The 19,455-nt window shown below is 45.8% G+C and overlaps 1 protein-coding gene across 1 annotated transcript; it reads left to right on the plus strand.

Annotated features, from left to right (window-relative positions):
• Window positions 1–296: 296 nt before the first annotated feature.
• On the plus strand, window positions 297–18,630 carry LOC112468396 (transcription factor sem-2-like). The gene is made up of 2 exons (XM_025037538.1): window positions 297–1,267; window positions 15,876–18,630. Exons 1-2 carry the CDS (start codon window positions 1,157–1,159, stop codon window positions 17,229–17,231), a joined length of 1,467 nt encoding a protein of 488 aa, XP_024893306.1. The 5' UTR covers window positions 297–1,156; the 3' UTR covers window positions 17,232–18,630.
• The last annotated feature ends 825 nt before the right edge of the window (window positions 18,631–19,455 follow it).

Consider the following 19,455-nt stretch of genomic DNA (forward strand, 5'->3'; position numbering starts at 1 on the left):
CTGGCGACCGTGTTTGACACTGACAGTGGCTGATTAGCGATTGGAGGGATAGACGGGCAAGGCAAAGGCAGGCAAGCGACGCACTCATGCGTATGCGTGCGCGCAACTCGACGTAGCGCGGCGGAGTGAGTGCGAACGGTGTACGGAGGTGCAGTGGACGAAGAGGGACAGGCGGGGGGAGAAGATCGTCAGATGCGGATTGGTCGACTGCGGTGTGGCCGCGACCGAGAGTAGGGATACTCCTCACACAGCAGTCACAGCTGAGCGTTGAGCTATAGACTCGGGTGGCCGATCACGCGATACTAGTAGCTCATGAGCGCTCGTGGAGCGAGCATCGAAACGTTCTCTTCGGAGCGGGCGAGGATGTCAGTTCGTGATCGACGAGCGACTGTGAGAGGAGTCTAAATAACGAGTTTAAAAGTCTTCGAACGCGCGTGCACGTCGTCGATATCCGGATACATACCCGGGAGAGGACGAGAGAGCTTTAGGAGGAAAAAAAGGGGGAGTCCACTCGAGCGACGGAAGGGTAAACGATTAGCGCGCGCGCCGCTTTTATCGCTGCTCGGCGAGCACGTGGCTGCGGAATATAACGTGCGGCCGTAAAAGAGACTCCTTCAGTCTTCAGTCTCGTCGCGTCTCTCGCACAGATAAGCCGCGGCAGCCGGAGGTGGAGGAGGTGTTCCCTACGTAGTGCCGGATCGGAGGGATAGCGAGCGACGCGCTGGATCGCGCCACGGTCCATCATCCACGCTCCACAGTCGAGTCGCGTTCACGAGGGAGGAGACACTACGTCCTTTCGTAATTTTTCGCCCGCCGACAAGCCGCTCAATCCTTTGAACGCAACGTTTCTCGAGTTTCGTTTCGTTTCGCGGAAGCGAGGGGGTTTTTTTTCGGATTGTGTCAGCGAAACACGCCGTCTCGCGCCGCGAGATCATTCGGATCCGTCTCGTCGAAGGTGCCGTCGAATCTGGTGAGAGAAGACCCGCGAGGGGAATCGTCCGCGACGAGAGTGATCGATCGAAACGACGAGAGATAGTCCTTCGAGTCCCGTCGTCGGCGAAAGCGCGCGCGATTGTGATGCGAGTCGCCGACTTGACGTCGTTGTTCAATTGAAGTGAAGTGTGTTACGTGGAGTTCTTTCGGAAGCGGCCCGAAAATGGTGCCAACGCAGCAAGAGAGCCCCTCGAGTTCCTCGGGGGTGACAATCATGTTTGGATCGTTATTTGTGAATAAGGATTCTCCCACGCCGTATTCGGACGCCACGCAGGTAATTAGAACCGAGATTTCTGTCCCCTCGGGAAAATTCTCCAGTGATTCTCCCCGAAATTCGAATCTCGGAAGATCCGCAGATTTTTCCTCTTTTATTCCAAAGAGGATTACACTTTTATATTTCAAATCATTTTTCAGCGTTTTTCTAAATTTATCTGTTTCATACTCCGAAGTGAATCGGTTTTTACAATTTTCTTACTTTGAATGTAAAGTGAGAGAAAAATTAAAGAAACCGATAGAGAAAAAAACCTATTATAAATATGCATCTAAAAGACCTTTACCGGGAAATTTAAAAGAGCATGCTATATAGAAAAGTCAACTTTAAAAGGAATCTTAAATCTTGTTTGAAAATTTCTGGGGGTGCGCTAAAATAGTCAATCAATTTTTAATCTATTTTTAAACAATAATTTAAGGGAGCATGCTAGAAAAAGTAAGCTTTTGGAAAATGTGAAACTTGTGTGTATGTAAAAAAATTCTTTCCGGGTTTTAAACTATCTGGAAACTTAAGGGGGCATGCTAAAGAAATTTCAGGAAATCCTATCCGAAATTCGAAACACCCTGTATTGTATTTCACTTCACTCATCACGGCTGATGTCCATTTGAAAAAAATACTTAAGGACTATATTATTTTTACCACCTGCAACGGAAACCTTCATTTTTACAATCCCGTACTCGTGTTATCGAGAGTTTCGAGGGTATTTTCTTTCAAACGGACACCAGTTATAAATATTAAAGCTATCGAAAAGGGCTCATGGAAGAGCAGCAAGTTTCTACCTGAGACATCGCGAGAAACTAAAATCATATTGTCGATATTCGGCGGAACCGAATGGATATGTAGCTCGCAGGATGTGACAGTCACATCTCACATCCCGCGTCGTTTGCGACCGCCGAGATAAAAATCTCTTCGCATTAGACAAGATTCGCTCTGCATTCGGACCGTAGCCTATGCCCTGCGACCCGGTTATTAAATTGATTCACGGTTGATGTAAAGCGGGTTCTGTTCGGATCTATAATAGAATTTTGTTGGGTGGAACAAGAGTTTCCAGGGTTGAATTTTGGGCCCCGCATTTACCTGGCGAGATTTCCTCTTTCTTTCCCAAAAGAAACCTTTTAATAATACCTGGTAATCAAAGGGAAAAAAGACTGCAGCATGTATTCGGCAGGGTCTGAAACTCCTCGGGTCTGCTGCATGATGAGGGTCAAGCTGTTTATTTTGAAAGCGCGGCCGCAGGTAAAGATTTCGAAACGCGCTGTTTAGTCTCGTCACAGATTTACTGCCAAATATTGCTGCACGGATGCATCGAAGGTCTTCCTTAAGCCGGATTAACGTCCCCGCGTACGCTTTCCCCGCGGTTACCGCGAGGCTCGACCGGCGAAAATAGCGCAAAACGACGGGTTTGCGATATCGTTAATAACGTCGAAGGAACGTGCGCGCCTCAAAGTGGGCCGTAAACTACATTTTTATCGGCGCACGTGGCGAAGTACATAAATCTCTAGTATTAACGAAATTTATTGCTTCACGGCGTATTCTCATTCGTATTCATCGATGCGACTTTTATGAATTTACGACGGACGATCACGTTAGTTACACAGTTGGAAATGACGATGCGCGATGATTTCTCGAAACGCCGCACGCACGAAATTGTTCACCGGGCAATTTCCCGTGTATTTTTTTTTTTGCGTAATTGAAAGCGGGCTTTCGTGATTTCTATTAGATTTCATTACGTGCGTTAAGCTGTTGTAATAGCAACGAAAGCTCACACGTGTCAAAAATTAATTTCTGTTTTTTTTTACACGGAATTTTTAAATTATTATTTATAAAAATAAAACAATTAAATATTAAACCGAAGAAATTGTTTGTCTCGATTTTGATGCCCGCAATCTGTATCGGAAAAGTGATAGAAACTCCTGGTTGCGCGGAGAAACGAGCGGTAGACGTTATTTTAAAGTGGAACAACCGTAAAGGCGAGGTCTCGCCGATCGGCTCAATCTACCGCCTAATGATTCGGTGCAATAATCGACTCGGTCTAAAATTCCTTTTTGATGGAACGTGATGGTATATCGAGATAACTCGTTAGACGAAACGCAAAATATCGTTGGCCGATGTTTGTTTGCGAGACCCCCCGTCTCCTCGACACGTACTCATAAACAGTAACTTTTTTTTCGTTTGCTTATGTATCGATCGGCGAAGTCTTTTTGCGGCAGTGCCTTTGACCGAAAGAAATCAGTCGTTTTCTAAATAAAGAAGCGTATTTATCCTCCCGTCCTTTGCTGCCGAGAGAGATTGACGTTTAGCATATAATATCAAAAATATCGGGAATTCGCAATTCTGATGTAAATCGAATATTATCAGGCACCAGAAAAATAACGAGGTGGATTTTCAATATTTTTTCGCTGGAACGTTGATCGGATTAACTTAATCCTTTTCGGAAAATTTTTCCTCGAAAGGTCTCGGGGTCTCGGGCGAAAGGACGGTTTCGAGAAACCTCAAAGAAAGATCCTTAGGGGCACGATTTTTTTTCGGGTATTGCCTGCAGCGGACCCATGCAGCGCTAAAAACACCATCCTTGCTTTTAAACCCATGCGTTTCCGGCGTGCGTGCGGTATGCGTGCGCCGGTCTTTCCTTCGTGGGTGACGAGGAGCCGGGGTGCCATATGGCTCGCGTGAAAATTCGTAGGTATTTCCAGACCTCGGGCTCTGCTTCCCGAGTCCCGATATACGAACCGGATATTCCTCCCTCGTACGCGTAATTACTTGGAGTTCTGGCTTCGATACACCGACATTTTTCTGAGTAGGTCCCCCGAGTCTCGAATCTCCTTCGAGACCAGTCAATTATCCTTCGGGACTTTAATGACTCAGGTCTCTAATTCTAGAGTTCGGTCCGTCCAGGTAGTCCTCCGCCGCGGTTATGTATTTTGTATCGCTCCGGGGAAATAACATTCCCCGGTACGCGCGCGCGCGCGCGCGCGGCCACACGGTATACAAGGTATCCGTTCGCGGCGCGGAATAATCGATCGATCGCGTCATCGTCGTGATTTTTGATTTCGCACGCACGACTCCGGCCACCGCGCCGCGCCACGCCGCGCCGCGATCGTTCGAGAGGCTGTAATTCAACGGTTGCACCACGATCGTCCATTTCAGCCGATCGATCGAACTCCGCAAGCACGAATCGAGAATATGAGCGTTCCGCTCAGCATCCGTGGTTTCGCGGATCGTTGGCGGTCCTATTACTTAACCCGTGCATGCCCGAGAGAGATGTGGATTTAAATCGTACATCTTCCTCGTATATGTAATTACGACAAGTTACGACACATCTCGAAGTTAATATTGTCGTAAGAGATCAATTTCGCATCGTTACTTAATCTTCGCGGCGATTAATATCGGAGATCAATATTGAATTTAATAATATAAAAAATGAGAAACGATTCAAGATACACAATCGCTGTTTTATCTGCATCGAAAGAAATACACAGGATATTTTCCTTTTCTGATTCGATAACTGTTTGACCGTGTTGCATCGCACAATTGCGTTAGCCATCTTAATCTCTCTCTCTCGACATGCCGTAACGTCGCACTGCGCGTTATCAAATCTTCATTGCATCCGCCTCGCGATACTCGCGTGAAACCGCAACAAGTGCGTCATGATACTCGTCTGGAGTGCGCGACAATAAGAGGGAACGAGAAGGAAAATATCGTACGGTTCTGGATGTCTTCGAAACGTTGACGTTGTATTTTTTTTTTAATCGAACGATTCGTTTGTCATTGATCTCTTGCTCAAATTGAAACTTGAGACTTCTGGAATAAATGTATCTGTATACTATACGCGACATTAAGACACCGTTAAGTGTGTGAACCTAACTCATTTTGGTTTCCGCAAGTTGAGATTATCTCGGTTCGACTTTGAATTTCGTTCCCTTAAGCACGGCGATCACGTCCGATACCAATATTGTGCCGTGCGCGCATTTTTCGACGTTTGATTTACCGTCGCTTTCGGAAATAAACCCGCTCGTGTGTGTTGGGGCGCGGCGCGGGAAGGACGAAAAAAGGACTCGGCGGGCAACGTGGGATCCGTAATTTTCGTCTCGATTCCAATTTCTTTTTCTCGCGGGCTTAATCTCGTCCGGTAAATTGGCCCTCTGAACTTCTCTTTGACTGCTCTCGGCCTCTCTGGCCTCCTCCGTCTCCCTCCTTCGCTCGCCCCCATCCCCCCTCCACCCCCTCGCCGTCGCCCGTTCGCCTCCTCCTTTCCTGATAGGTACAATCCCATCAAATTATCCCGATTACCTGTAGCCTTGACGGTATACGCGAGCCTTTCTAATAGAGACAAGCGCGCACCGACGTTAACGACGATTTCGAAGTCGAACGCGTGCTGCCGGCATTCGCGTGACGTGAGTTTCGTTAGATTCACACACGCCGCGCGTTTTACCGTTAAATATACGCGTTTTTGCTATCGACATTGAACATAATTCCCGCGGCGAGCACAAGCCGGAACCTGAGTCACTTCGTCGTCGAAAAATATCTATCTCCTGCATCTGGCGATCGACGAATTACATTGAACTTTGCTACTTGCGCGGGTATTTTCCCTATATACATCCGTATCTGCTTCGCTCATCTAAAAAGATTATTGCAACCTGCGAGCGATTGAAAGTAATCACGGCGTACGCGACGGCGAGATAACGCGTTTCTTAGGGCCGCAACTCCTCTGGCTGCAACGCGACGCGAACAGGCGTAGCGCAGAATTTTAATCGAGGGACAGACTCCATCGATCTCCGCCGGTTCACGGGGAAGGGAAGGGTTCTGCTATCGGGAGAGTAAAAAGCGACGAGCGGATACGCGGATCGGCTCGCTTTCACGGAAAGCTCGCGTGATAACGCGTCGGCGCGGAGGGGGATAAGTCGGATGTTCTGGGAAGCGCATCCGGTGGTGCGCGGACGCGGACGGTTGGAAAAAAGGTCCCGGCGTTTTCATCGTGAAACGAGCCGCGCACAATTATTACCGCTGTCGGCGGTCGGCGTTACTGGCGTTAGCAAATCGCCGCCACTTTCCCCCGCACGCGTACGCGTGAACGTGACATTTCGCGCTCGCACGATTATTCTATTTACGAAAATGATTACTGAGAGCGGCGCGCCGCGCGCCCGTGTCACGTTTAGCGTCAATCGTGTTGCGATGGAATCACGCGGTTTTCCTGTCGTGCAATTAAAAATCGAAAAGTACATGTCTGTACATTTTATTCGGTGCTAAACTACAGTTGTATAGAAGACACGCAGTCTAAACGGTAGTTAAATGTATCATTTGAGCAGCTGAGGATTTGTAATTGCGATGCTCGATGACTGAATTGTATATTGAACTGCACACAAAATATTATATATAAAAGACAATGTTTTGCATTGTGTTGAGAGAGAAGAGAATAATACTATGTAATAATTAGACAATTTGGGTGGAATGAAAAAATCAGTTTGTTGCATGAAAATATTATTTAGCACACTTTATTAAATTTATTATTAACACTGCGCGGACACCGTGTTTTTGGAGCACTCACCCGGAGGACGTCCTGGGACTTTTAAGTCCAAAGAGCTTTTTGAAAACGTTTCTGTGTTAAAAACAAATCTAGAAAAATTCATGTATCATCTTTAAGGTTTCAAAAAGTGATTTCTATACTTACATAAGCCTGTTGCAATTTTTTTTAAGAGCGCCATTCCTGTAATCATAAATGAAAAATCAACTGTGCCTTAAAAAACTTACGGTGTCTGTGCAGTGTTAAACTATTTTTTATTTTTTTTTTATTTTTATAGATCGAAATGAAGAAAGAAACATGGGTACCACTACTAACATATGGGACAATACTAACAAATCGCATAAAAAATTATTTTTTTAGAATTATACATTATGTGTGGTGTGTGTTTGTGTGAATGTGTATGTATATTGTAAAAATATGGTAGGGAATACTTATTAACAATATCGGATAAGTTTTTTTTTTAGGATTACGTGTGTATGTGTGTTGTGTGTATATTGTAAAATTTAACTTCACGTTCATTAACGAGAGGTCTTTTGGATAATGATGGCCTTTATCCGTCATATAATTTATTTCTATTTTTTTGAATATGGATCCAAATAAAAATTCTAGACTATTTCCTGAAAAGAGACAAGCCGAAACGAAATTATTTACTCCAAACAAAATTCCTATCCACCGTGTGCTCGAGTTTCCAGGTCCATATAAACGGAAAGGGGGGAAAAAAAAGGTTATGCATGCCAGGGTTAATTACGCTAATCGTCGGATTATCTACCGAGGCGTTATTAGCCGCGACGGTGAAACCATCGGCGATGCCGTAATGCCGTGCTAACCGGTGTAACGGTATTACAAAAGCGACAGTGAAATGGCGGGATGAGAACGCCGCGCCGGTTTCGCTCCTTGAAAGTTACGCGAGCGCGCGTACGAGCTGCGAGCACGTCACGTTGTAATTACTTCGCGCTTACTTATGCGAGCGATAGAACGATAGTCCTCTCCCCCCCCTTCCCACCTTTCCCTGAATCTCGCGCAAGTTCGCTCGGATTCCGCGGAAGGAGGCGTACGCGGAAGAAAGTGGAAAAAGTAGTCGCCCCGCCGGTGAACGGGAGAAATAGTTGTCTTTTGTCGGGTATGCATAAAATCGGCCGTAAAGATTGAAGTTACGGCGAGGCCGTAAGAGATCCTGATAAGAACTGGGATTTCTCTACTTGGGTGGTGCGAGTTATTGTTACGGTTATGAGAATATAAAGCAGGAGACTATCTCGCAACGAGATCGGCCCGCTTAAGAGATATAGCTATAAATATACTCGCGGATTTTTTTTTCTCTGTTGTGCGCCATGGTGGACAGAGCTGTACATTGTATGGGATCTGCATTGCACTTCTGGTTCAACGACGCTACTACGGTACTAAATGCGCTAAACAAACGGGGGCTCGTTGGATCTAAACTTAAGAGCGTTATTCTCAAATTTTATCTATAAATATATTTTTCAAAGGTAAATTTAGATAAAATTTCGCTATCGCTACGATACAATATTGTTCGATAAGATATTGTCAAATATTTTTTTTCCCTAATACATATTTGTGTTTACGCGGCTTTATGATAATAGCCAGGGGAATAAGTCCGTGGCGCGCGCGATAAAGTGACATCTTCGTGCGTTATCGGTTATTTGCCTATCGTTGTGCTCTTTATCCTATATCGATCTAATCTCAATGACATTGCCGTATCGGCTGCACAATGTCGTCTCTATCGGTATCGCGTAAAAAGCAACCGGGCAAAACAACGATGCGATTGATTCCCGACCCGGAAATCACGTTCCCGGGGTCTCGTAAGCGACGCTATACGAGAGACTTCTGCGGCGTGAAAAAAGCGATTCGCGTGTCGCCGGGAGACGACGAAGGGAAGGAAAAAAGAAGGCTTTTAACGTTCTCCGGGCCTCTCTACGGTCGATCGGACGAGATTAATGTCTATTGCAAGGTCGCGTTGACAGATTCATAGCGGTAAATTGTGTCGGCGAAGGTCAAACGAAAGTACGATCGCTCGCCTTCGCCGAGACGAACGGTCACTGCTGGATCAAATGTCCGGTGGAGGAGAATTGATTTTAACTCTCCGGAGGCCGGTAGTTCTTTTTTTTTCTTCGCACCGAAGTCGCGCGTATTTCGCGAGGCGAGAGGCCCGAGTGAACCGCTAGTAAATTTCCATTGACGAGGTCGAGGAGGTATTAATAGAAACGAGAGGTCGAAAATCGCACGCGCGACGTCCCACACGTGTAACGTAATAAAGAAATTACATTATCTAAATGTGGAAAAGAATTACCGTAAGTACCTGCCATTAGTAGACTCAGATTTATGCCGAAGAAATTTTATCATCTCAAAAGTGCTAATGGACTAACGCTGTTTGGCGTTTTGCGGCTTCAAAAAGTGTTAGCTCGCTCTAATTTATTCAAATGTAATTCCATCATAGGCTTTGTACCTCTTCCCGTTGAAATTAATATAGAAAATAGTAGAAAAATTCAGAATTCGTGTAGAAATTAAATATTGGTGGCTTATCGAATGAGGACTGGATGATTTTAGAAATATACATGTGACTATACGCTTTGAGAGCCGATGTACTTAAAAAGCACTTAAAAGGGGTCTGGCGGGCACAGACACGTCGTTGTGTATTTTATAAGTGCCACAATCTTATGCGAGCTGGATGAATCACTGTGACGGGGACTCGACACGTCGCGACGATAGATGGAGACAGGGAGAGGGAAGAGAGACAGATAAAACGGAAAGAGGCTCGGGACTCCGTTATCAGGTTTTACCAAATCGTTCATCGCTGTGATCCTTTTGCGGTATTACCACGCGGTAACATCCGACGTTTTGTAAACGACACGGATATGACGCATCTCTGTGGAATATCAGGTCAATGACATGTTTACAGACTCGCGTCATTTGAATAGTTTAAGCTTCCAATTCATCACTTTTCTTACAGATTATTTCTTCCTTTATAAATTGACTAATTTCAAGGAACTATATAAGATAAAAGACGTATCGCAAAAATTGCAACGGAATTATTTTTAGTATCTTTTCCTTTCCAAAAGTTTTTCGTTTAGCAGTTACAACGGACAAAACGCTTGCTGCAATCCCGACTGGAAATGTAATTTGCCGTTACACGTAACCCGCGCGAGAATTCGAGTTTGGCGAATGTCACAGATCGCAGCATCCTTCCGCTGGAAGTTCCAGTGGCGACGCAATTTACGAGAACGCTGTTTGTACAACGGTAGTTTTGAAACGAGAGAGAGTGCGTGAGCACGCAGGTGCGGAGCTACTTTGTGACGGGGGGGAGATGAGGGAGAGGCGATTTTTCCAGGCATCAAACGCAGGCGGAATAGCCAGGGGAATCGATATACGCGCGTGGAGGGTTAACGACGGAGGTTCCGATCGGTAGCGAATCGAGCGGGTTGGCCAAGGCCAGTACAGCTGCGTTGAGAAAACGCGGCCATCGTGCATCGAGCCGCCGCCGCGCGCCGCGCCGATCGGATCGGTTCGGCTCGTGGGATCGGCGGGCGCGGGGGAGAGGGCCGGGCGGCAACAGCGAGAGAGGGCAACGGAGAGGAGTGTGGGCTCCAGCAGCAACGGAAGCGAGCCCGGTTGTTTTACCGCAGAAACAGCAGCCGGCCACTTTGTTGCACGCCACGAAATTATGCACCGCCGAGAGGCGAGCGCGCGCGCGAGAAGCGCTCGTAAATAACGACCGGGCGTCACGAAATTACTTTCGGGGCACACGCCGCGCGCCGTCGCCTCTTCTCCTTCTCTCGCATTACCGCGAGGAGTTTGATTCCCGATCTTCCCTCGATGTACGACCGTACGTGTGTATGTGCAACATCGGTTTCGTGTATACCGGTAATCGATCCGATCCTCGGTCTCTTCCTCGCCGCTGAAATCTTACGTCGTCGGGAATTTCTCGCGTCTATGGTTTCTGTTAATTGGCTGCTTCAGACATTAATTTGAAATGTTATGTAAACGCCGAGTATAGACGCAACCGTGGAAATGTGTGTGCGTGATCGGTTAGGAGATATTATGAAATAAAACTTAGCTTTTTTCCTAAACGGAAATATCGTGGCGTGTTTATCGATGCACGTTTAAACTTTTAAAAAAATTATTACTTAAGATCATTAAAGAAAGATAACGGCGAAAATTGATGAAGAATGTATGAGAATTCTCCTGCTATAATTACTTCAGCGGTTATAATTACCAAAGCACGCTCTATATATCTCCGTTTTAAAAGACATATCATAAATAGCTTCACAAACATATAAAAATGTTATAATTATATTATGTTATAATTATATTATATTATAATTATATTATATTATAATTATATTGTATTATAATTACGTTTGTAATTATAATAAAGCCATATTTTTACATGTATGTTGCTTACTGTATTCTTTCTTCCCTCTCGCAACTTTATCTATTTTTATAATTTACTTTATTTTGATGACTCCAAACAAACCGAACCTGGAGAGAGCCTTTTGCTTGCGACTGTTTTTGCACATCACTGAACTACTCAAGCCTAACGCGAACCAGTATTTTTCCACTCGCCTACACGTGTGTCTCTAATGTCTATATAATTATATCATAAGTGTAAAAAAAATATTGCTCTCACGCAATAACGCCAAATCGAGCTTGACGCCTGCGAGAAAGGTTCCCGAAGCGACAAAGTCTCGAAGCCAACGGTCTCGAATTCTTTTGCACGCTATAAAACCGGCCGACCGAGTCCCCCAATTTGCGTCTAACGGCACAGATCTAATCGCTGAATATATATAAATTGCGAATCGGATCGCGAGTCCGACGCGGCGCGGCGCGGCGCAGAGCGCGCAAGGTGACGCGTGGCTCTCTTCGTAACCTACATTCAGCCTCGCGATCTCCGCCGCGCAAATCCCGGTACGTCGACCGTCGACATCTGAAAGTATAATACACGCACGGCGTTAGCCGTGCATTAACATACACCGCCGTCTAATAAGCAACGCAAATCGCGAGCGGATCAGAATGCGGTGTGCCCTTGCGTTCGCGCGCGCGCGCGATTTTTTCGTATCTCGGACGAGAGAACCCGGGCGCGATTCCTCATCCTCCCTGCTCGCGTTTCGATAATTACACGCGCGTTGCGTAACGCGCCTCGTAGGCCCCCCCTGCGTGCATCAACGTCGCGCCCAAGGTCCGCTCTTTCGTGGAAAGTCCGCGGAGCGAGACGGCCTGGGAAATTAGCCGATACGAGGAGGGAGCGCGAGTACACGCTCTTTTGCAAGAACCGGTATATATTTATCTCCCGATATCGTTGTGATTAAATCGCCCGCGCGGGACTCACGCTAGAATTTTGCAAGGCGCTCGAGTTTTGCTCAAGAATACAACATGCACATCTAACGATCGTCAGTCTTTCAAAGAAGATCTGCATAAAGATCTGCATAATGTGTCTTCTATGTGTTTTTTTTTTACTGCTTTGCAACACGCGTGTTATTCTTGAAACTTAATCATATGTTATGTTATACGTCACGTGTAAAATTAATGAATGCATGTGAGCTGTAGAAATTATTTCTTCAACGCTATAAACGTCTATTTACCGTAGATACGCGTATAACGCTTTTATTGTATCTCCAAGGAGTGCCGGCGGGCCCTTAAGACGCAAGATGCAGGCGATAGATTCGGGCAATATAAGCTCAGGCTAGTAAAAACCGTCCATAAACTATTTTCTCCGATCTATCGAGATACCAGCGTGTAGCGACCAGATATCTGCTCTAATGGCACCGCTTTTGTAGCGCGAGCGGAACATATGGCGGGGCTACACAAGCCCCGTCCCGAATATACACGGGGGGCTCCACCCACCTCATCGCATCCCTCGGAAACCATACACTTTCGACGCTGATCCTCTCGCGAGCAACGGTCACGCTCGATTTGGCGGTTTCGTGTTCGTGCGATTTTCACGGGTCGCAGGTAAAAGCCGGTCGGCGAGGATAATGATTTATCGGGCCCCGATGGTGGTAGGGTGAGAGGCCCCGGGGGGGCAGCGCAACGACTTCACCTCCATCGCGGCGGCATGGGTTTTTCTTTTTGTTTTATTAAGGCCCGGGGTTCGGGGCCCGGCGCGGCACGGTGCGGCACGGCGCGGCGTCGTTGCGGCCTCTTGAGAGGAGAGAGAATCCATTACGCCGATCGCGCGCCGCCTGGTCGGCGATATCTCTCTCATTTTTGCAGCGTGTAGCTCGTCAAAACGATCGGGCCGCCTCGATATATACGACGTGTTGTGTGCCAGATATTCCGCGAGACGTGCCGCAGGTTCTCCGTCCCCCCTACCGGGGGTTACATAAATCGGATCTCTCGCGAGCGCGAGAAACGCGGCCGAATTTCGGCGAATGACGACGTGTAATTCATCGGGCCGAAATAATCAGCCTTGACGATCGGCCCGTTCAGCCGTATAGTTATCGGCCATTTAACCAATTAGAGATTACCATCTAGATATTTATACGGTCAATTGGGATAATTGCGATAGCGAGGTAAAAGAAGTATCGTAATGAATATTATTTTTATCGTTTAAAGATATCCGCGTTACATCACTATATAAATCGAGGGGAAGTATATCGTAAAATTTCATAGTTTATGATTTTATATGGGTATTTTTAGACACTCCTTAAACATCTGCATAATAAATTTAAAATAAAATTATTATATAGATATTTAGATATTTCTAATACCTAGATAAAATATTTTTAAGTCTTTGAATAATAATTAAGTTTTTATCGCAAGGATCTCCAATTCGCTCTTTCCCTTGTTCTCAGTCTACGTTTTAGGATATATATCCGCGTCCTGGCGTTTCTAGAAAACTCTTTCAGTTATTTCGCCGGAAAGTATTGTCGTGTGTTTCTAACGCGCCTAATATTACCAAACGGAGCCTGCACCTTCCGGGGAAACGTCGCGTCGCGTTGCGTCGGTCGGCGCGACGAGAATTGTCCGGGTCGGCCGTGAAACCGACAGACGATGGCGGGGTATATCCGCGGCTCGATATCCATTTGAAACTTTCTCACGTTTCGCGGCACAAATGACGATTCCGTGTTTCACGGCCACGCGACTAGGAAGCGACGAGGTGATTTACAAGAGCGGTTCGTCGTCGTTGTCTCTGTGCGTCAGCGACGAGCGATCCTTGAGCTCCGAGGCTCGGGGCCCCATCTGTGTACCCCATTACCGCGGGGCCCCCCGAGTTCGTTCTTTTCTATTCTCGCGAATCGCGATTCGCGACTCGACGTTGCGCGCGCGCGACCTAAAAGGACAATACGCACGGCTTATTTTCCTCTTCCTGTTCCTTTCCCAGCGATAACGCACGACGCGCCGCGCGTCGGCGAGCTACACTTGATCTATGGATCTCCATCTCTATCGTCGTCGGCGATCACGATTGCGGAAGAGGAACGCCGTTCGTCATTCCGTATGTTGATCGCGTTCGTTGTCGGTGTTTTTTAATCAACGTGGAACGACGCGGTTGCGCGAATGTTTCTCAAACGTCTCGCGAGGAACGAAAGGAGGAGATGAAACGTTGTATTATTCTAATCACATTTGAATTATTCTAATTGCTAGTTCAACTAATCTAGTGATGGATATGAAATTATCTAATTATATCTAAGAATAGAATTTTAAACAGTATTGAAGTGCTTCTTGTCTTCTCTTTTTTCTGCTTTTCTTCTTCACACATTCTATTTAAAGAAATCGAGATATAATCTATATTTAATTGGATTATGCAACTAATATTATGTTTATGGTACTGATAGTGTCGAGAATAAGAACTATATTGGCTCGATGCTTCTCGCAGTATATTCTTACGAATGAAAGACTTCTTTGGCACGTCCTCTTTAAGTCACAATTGTATACGTCGGGAAAATTCACGTCGGGAGACCGCTCTGTAAACGTAGATGAAGTCATTGTGTGCGTCAACGCAGCGAGACGCATCGCGCAACGAGGTCGGAATTCCGACGAATCGAGATTTCGGAGCTCGATCCGATCTTCTAACAATCTGCGCGCGCGGCGCAATCGCGAATCCAGAGAGCATTCGGTGAGCGATTAGCGTGATACGGTCTTTACGCGGTTTATCACGCAGGAGCTGTCGAGCTGCTCGTATGCGTGTCTTGCGCGCGCGCGCAAGAGTGTGTGCGTGTACTCACAACGAAACGACGCGCATATAGCCCGGAGCGGTGTACACGCACGCGATCGCTCGCCTCTCCGTCAAGTTCTCGCGAAGGCCGCCACCGTGTGGCGAGTTGAGATGCGAGTGTGTCTCTCGAGCTCGGCCTTGGGTCACCCGCTTCCGTCAGCTGCGGGCTAATTGTGAATAACGTGTCGATACGCAGGCACGCACGCATGTGCATGTGCACGCACGTACGCACGCACCGACGGGACGGCCGAACCTCGGGGCCTCGATTCCGTGACAAGGAGCGGCGAGGAGCCTTTCCGTGTCGCGCCCGTTTCTTTGTAGCGTAATGTCGGAAATTATGCCGAAACGGGAGCAGCCGCTCGCTTTATTACCGGGTGTCGTGTCTCTCCCGGTTCGTTTTACCTTACGCTCCGTACATTCGTCTTTTTTTCCGCGTACATAAGTGCTCTACCCCGCCGTTCGATCGAAGAGAGGAAAGAGAAAAAAAATAATAAAAGATACGCCGACCCGCATTCGTCGCATCCCACATTCAACGCGATCGAACGCGGCTTGGTTCGATTCCGGGTCGTGTTTGTCTAATGCGAAGATCGCGGTCAATTCGATGTATCATAGGCTGAGAATCACGCGTGGTCAGATGTCGAGTTAAATATACGGGTATCGATATTATGACTCATAGGATTCTCTCTCGACGTGGCAATATTTTCGGCAAAACTTCGAGACTCTGTGACTTGATCTAACAATGAGATATAAATCCTACATCAATTTATCGCGATGTCGACTGTGAAAATTATCTTTACGGGATTACCGATTGTCGAGGGAGAAGATATGCTAAATATAAGAATTTCCTAAAAATAATAATTGAGTTAGGGTGACGAGTTGAAAAGGGAATAAACGAATGCCCGTTTCTGATTTATCTGTTACAGACGAAGAAGAACAGTCCTAATCGCATCAAGAGACCCATGAACGCATTCATGGTCTGGTCGCAGATAGAGCGCAGGAAGATCTGTGAGGTTCAGCCGGATATGCATAATGCCGAAATCAGTAAAAAACTAGGGAAGAAGTGGAAGCAATTATCAGAGGAGGATAAAAAGCCTTACAAAGAGGAAGCCGAGCGACTCAGGGATTTCCATGCGGCAGAGTATCCAAATTACAAGTACCGACCCAGGAAAAAGACCTCGAAACCCGTCGAGGTCTCGAAGGCAAAGGAGAGGAAGAGATCGCGGAAATCGGTGTCCATATCTTTGCCATCGCCGTCGATATCGTTGTCGCCTTCCCCATCACCGTCGTCGTCGATGTTGTCGACGCCGTCGAGCAGCCCAGCCTCGATATTAGCCAGCTCGTCCTCGTCACCGCTGTCGCCGATTGCGGCGCCCGCTGCTAGTCACGTTGCAAGGACCAGAAACGATAATAATAACAACAATCAACAGCAGACGCTGAAGAAACCGATGAAAAGGCTCCAGGCTCAATCGAGCGTTAAATCGATGTCCAGGTCGAACTCCAAACCCATCGAGTTGCCTCCTCTGGAGACGACGCGCCATATGCTGCACTCTGATGTCGATTACACCTCAGCGCCGTCAACGGTTGTCGCCAAGGTGCCCACCAGTCCGACCTGCGACACCCCGGACTCGCCCGAGTCCGCTTTCTACGACGAGAGCTACAATCCCGAGAACATCACGTCCAACAACAACGTTATGGCCTGCAACGTCGCTTCTACCAAGATCAAGCAGGAACCATTGTTGGAACCGAAGTTGGAGCCGCAGATGGAATTGGATCAGACCAGTTTCGCCTCGAAGGACATATGTCTGGCTTCCTCCTTGGATTTGCCGTCGACGATGCGAATGGACTATCGCCCTTGTCTCCAATTGGCTTCCGCTGTTTCCGCTGGTCGACAGACGACGAATTTCAACGTGAAGCGGGAGCCCATGATGATGAATGCCATCCCTCCGATGATGCTTACGCCGCAATCGTCCATTATGTCGTCCGTTCCTATGACGACGACGATAGGGTCCGCGGGGATGAACCTCGATGACTCCCTCGATGAGGCCCTCATCGGCAACATCGGTCGCCCGGTCAGGCTCGAGGAACTCATGAACAACTTTGATCCTCGTGACATCCCTGAACAATCGTTACCCGAGCTATCGTCCGACATCGAGATGGAGGATATCATCGAGATGGACTTCGAATTTTCTCGCTCGAATGAGGAGCTCATGTCCTCAATGTCAAGCATACTCGGCAATACAAGCAACGACCCGGCTCCAACAGAATGGAACAGCTATTGAAAAGCCGAGAGAGAAAATGAGGAGGAAGAACAAAGATAAACAGAATGCGCATCATCGGTTTGTATCGAGCATTTTTTTCACGCAGAGATTGCTAATAGCGTTACGAATAATTGTCCTCAGCACGTTGCGCGAGTAGGGAAGGAATTTGCCCGCCGTGTTCCGCGAGTATTTCGCGAACCGGTCGATTTCAAGATCTCGACCGGACGTGCCGATGTGATGCGCGAGAATAACCGCGCGTCATCGCGATCGCTATCGATTCTTTTTCACGGATCGCACGCTCGAGTTCGACTGAACGCATTATCATCCGCTATGGCACGTCTTCGTCTTTTCTACTTGTCGTCAGAGTAGATACTACTCTTCGAGTGTACGAGCGTTTTCTTCGGCTGTCGCGCGTCGTGGCTTTCCGTATTGCGTTTTGCGTTTTGTACAACCGAATCTGCAACCGATCAGTCGTTAGATCCAGAGAGGCGGAATGTGTCCCTTTCGAGGAAAAGAGATGCGATTGTTTGATTTGCAGTCAGTTTCTAACGAATTAACGAGTATATTCGCGGGTAACAAAAAATTCGCGATAATTAGCGTAAATAAGCCATTAAGATGTATTCAAATAGAGCATTACGTGGCCTTTATTGGTTGTCTCCTTTTCGTTTCGGAAATCCCCACATTCTCGATGTTTGGGTATGAACAATACCCCACATTCTCGATTGTTTGGGTGTGGAATTGGGAGACGCACCGTCTTCTACCTGTTTATAATATCTAATGTATTTAAAATTTTATTTAATAGATCCCGTTTCGTGGGTGTGATTTTGACATGACGATTGCCGCGACGCACATGAAACTTAATACTTTTGACGGTATTGAACTTTTCTTACGAACCAATCAAAATTTTTAGAGCTCTAAACCGATCAAGCGATCGCTGACTATTTATATTCCGAACATGAGCGCGGCATAAGATCGAGAAGAAAAAGACGAACGATAGCCACGGCGCGCGATGGTTTCGGGATCCAGAGTTTTCTTTTTTTTTTTTTTGTATATGTATTGTAGTATACTTTTGTATGAAGTTAAATAAGCGTGGGCGGGCGGTTGAGCTCGCGTGGTTTGTAGGCGAATCGAAATGATAATTTGATGATGAAGAAATACGCGAATGAAGAATGTTCGCGGAGCAAGTTTCTTCGCGCGACTTATAGCCGCCCGCTTTTTGTTGTATATATCGAAACTGTATTTAGTAGAATATAATATATACTTAAAGTATAAGTAAAATCTCCATCAATTGTGCAAACGACGCACGTATTTTGCATAATATCGGTGCTCTTTCCGAATCTGTCAAAATTACAACTTTAAAATGATCTAAAAGAGCTGCAAAATTAAAATTAAAATTTATTTAATATAAAAATTGTGAAAGTTAATGATACATATATTAATATAATTTTAATAAATATAATTTATATTAATATATATTAATGTAATATAATTATATATATTACACTATATATATTATATAAATGAATTGAATTAAAATTTAATTAATACCTAATATTAATATATTGTATTAAATTTTAATTTTCAAGCTACATCTTATTTCGTCTTTTGGAGTTAAAGGGCTTGTGCGTGTCTTTCCTTGATTTTTATTATTATTACACTTAATGCAAATTTATTAATGTTTTATCAAATTGAGACGTTATTAGAACGAAAAGTCAAAACGAAAATCATGGTTTTATTTTATCTTTTTATTTGTATTTGTCCCAATACATAAGTAAAGATACGTAATACAATGGAAACGATAAAAGAGAAAGAGAGAGCTATTTTAGATTAACCGGGGGCTTTTTAAAGTTGTAAAGTTATAAAATTGTTTTCGTTGATGGATCAGGAAACAAGAAAGAAGGAAACATGACGTGCTAGTCGATTGCTTTAAATGATCCTGGATTTCCAAGGATTTAAGAACCATGTTTCAATGCAATATGAAACAGATGCGGGAAGAACACCGATTTTATGTTGTGCGTCCATTGTTTTAACGGAGAGATATATATATAGTATAATATATATTATATAATATATACGTATATAATATATTATATATATATATATATATTGATAAAATGATATGGATGTTGAAGAATGAATAATGCGCGAGATATCGCTACGTCGACGATAGTCGTTGCGTCCTCCCGCGAAGAACAGCGAAGCGATCGGCAGGAATTGGTCACCAAGCACTCCCTCGACAAATATA

Source organism: Temnothorax curvispinosus, unplaced genomic scaffold (assembly GCF_003070985.1).
Source record: "Temnothorax curvispinosus isolate PA1 unplaced genomic scaffold, ASM307098v1 QBEX01018442.1, whole genome shotgun sequence".
In the NCBI taxonomy this organism is placed as follows: Eukaryota; Metazoa; Arthropoda; class Insecta; order Hymenoptera; family Formicidae; genus Temnothorax; species Temnothorax curvispinosus.

What these genes read in the sequence shown, in the direction of transcription:
- LOC112468396 (XM_025037538.1), top strand. Translation starts at nt 1,157, where the DNA reads ATGGTGCCAACGCAGCAAGAGAGCCCCTCGAGTTCCTCGGGGGTGACA. An exon ending in CGTATTCGGACGCCACGCAG is followed by an intron (nt 1,268 to 15,875) that starts GTAATTAGAACC and finishes TATCTGTTACAG; the next exon opens with ACGAAGAAGAACAGTCCTAA.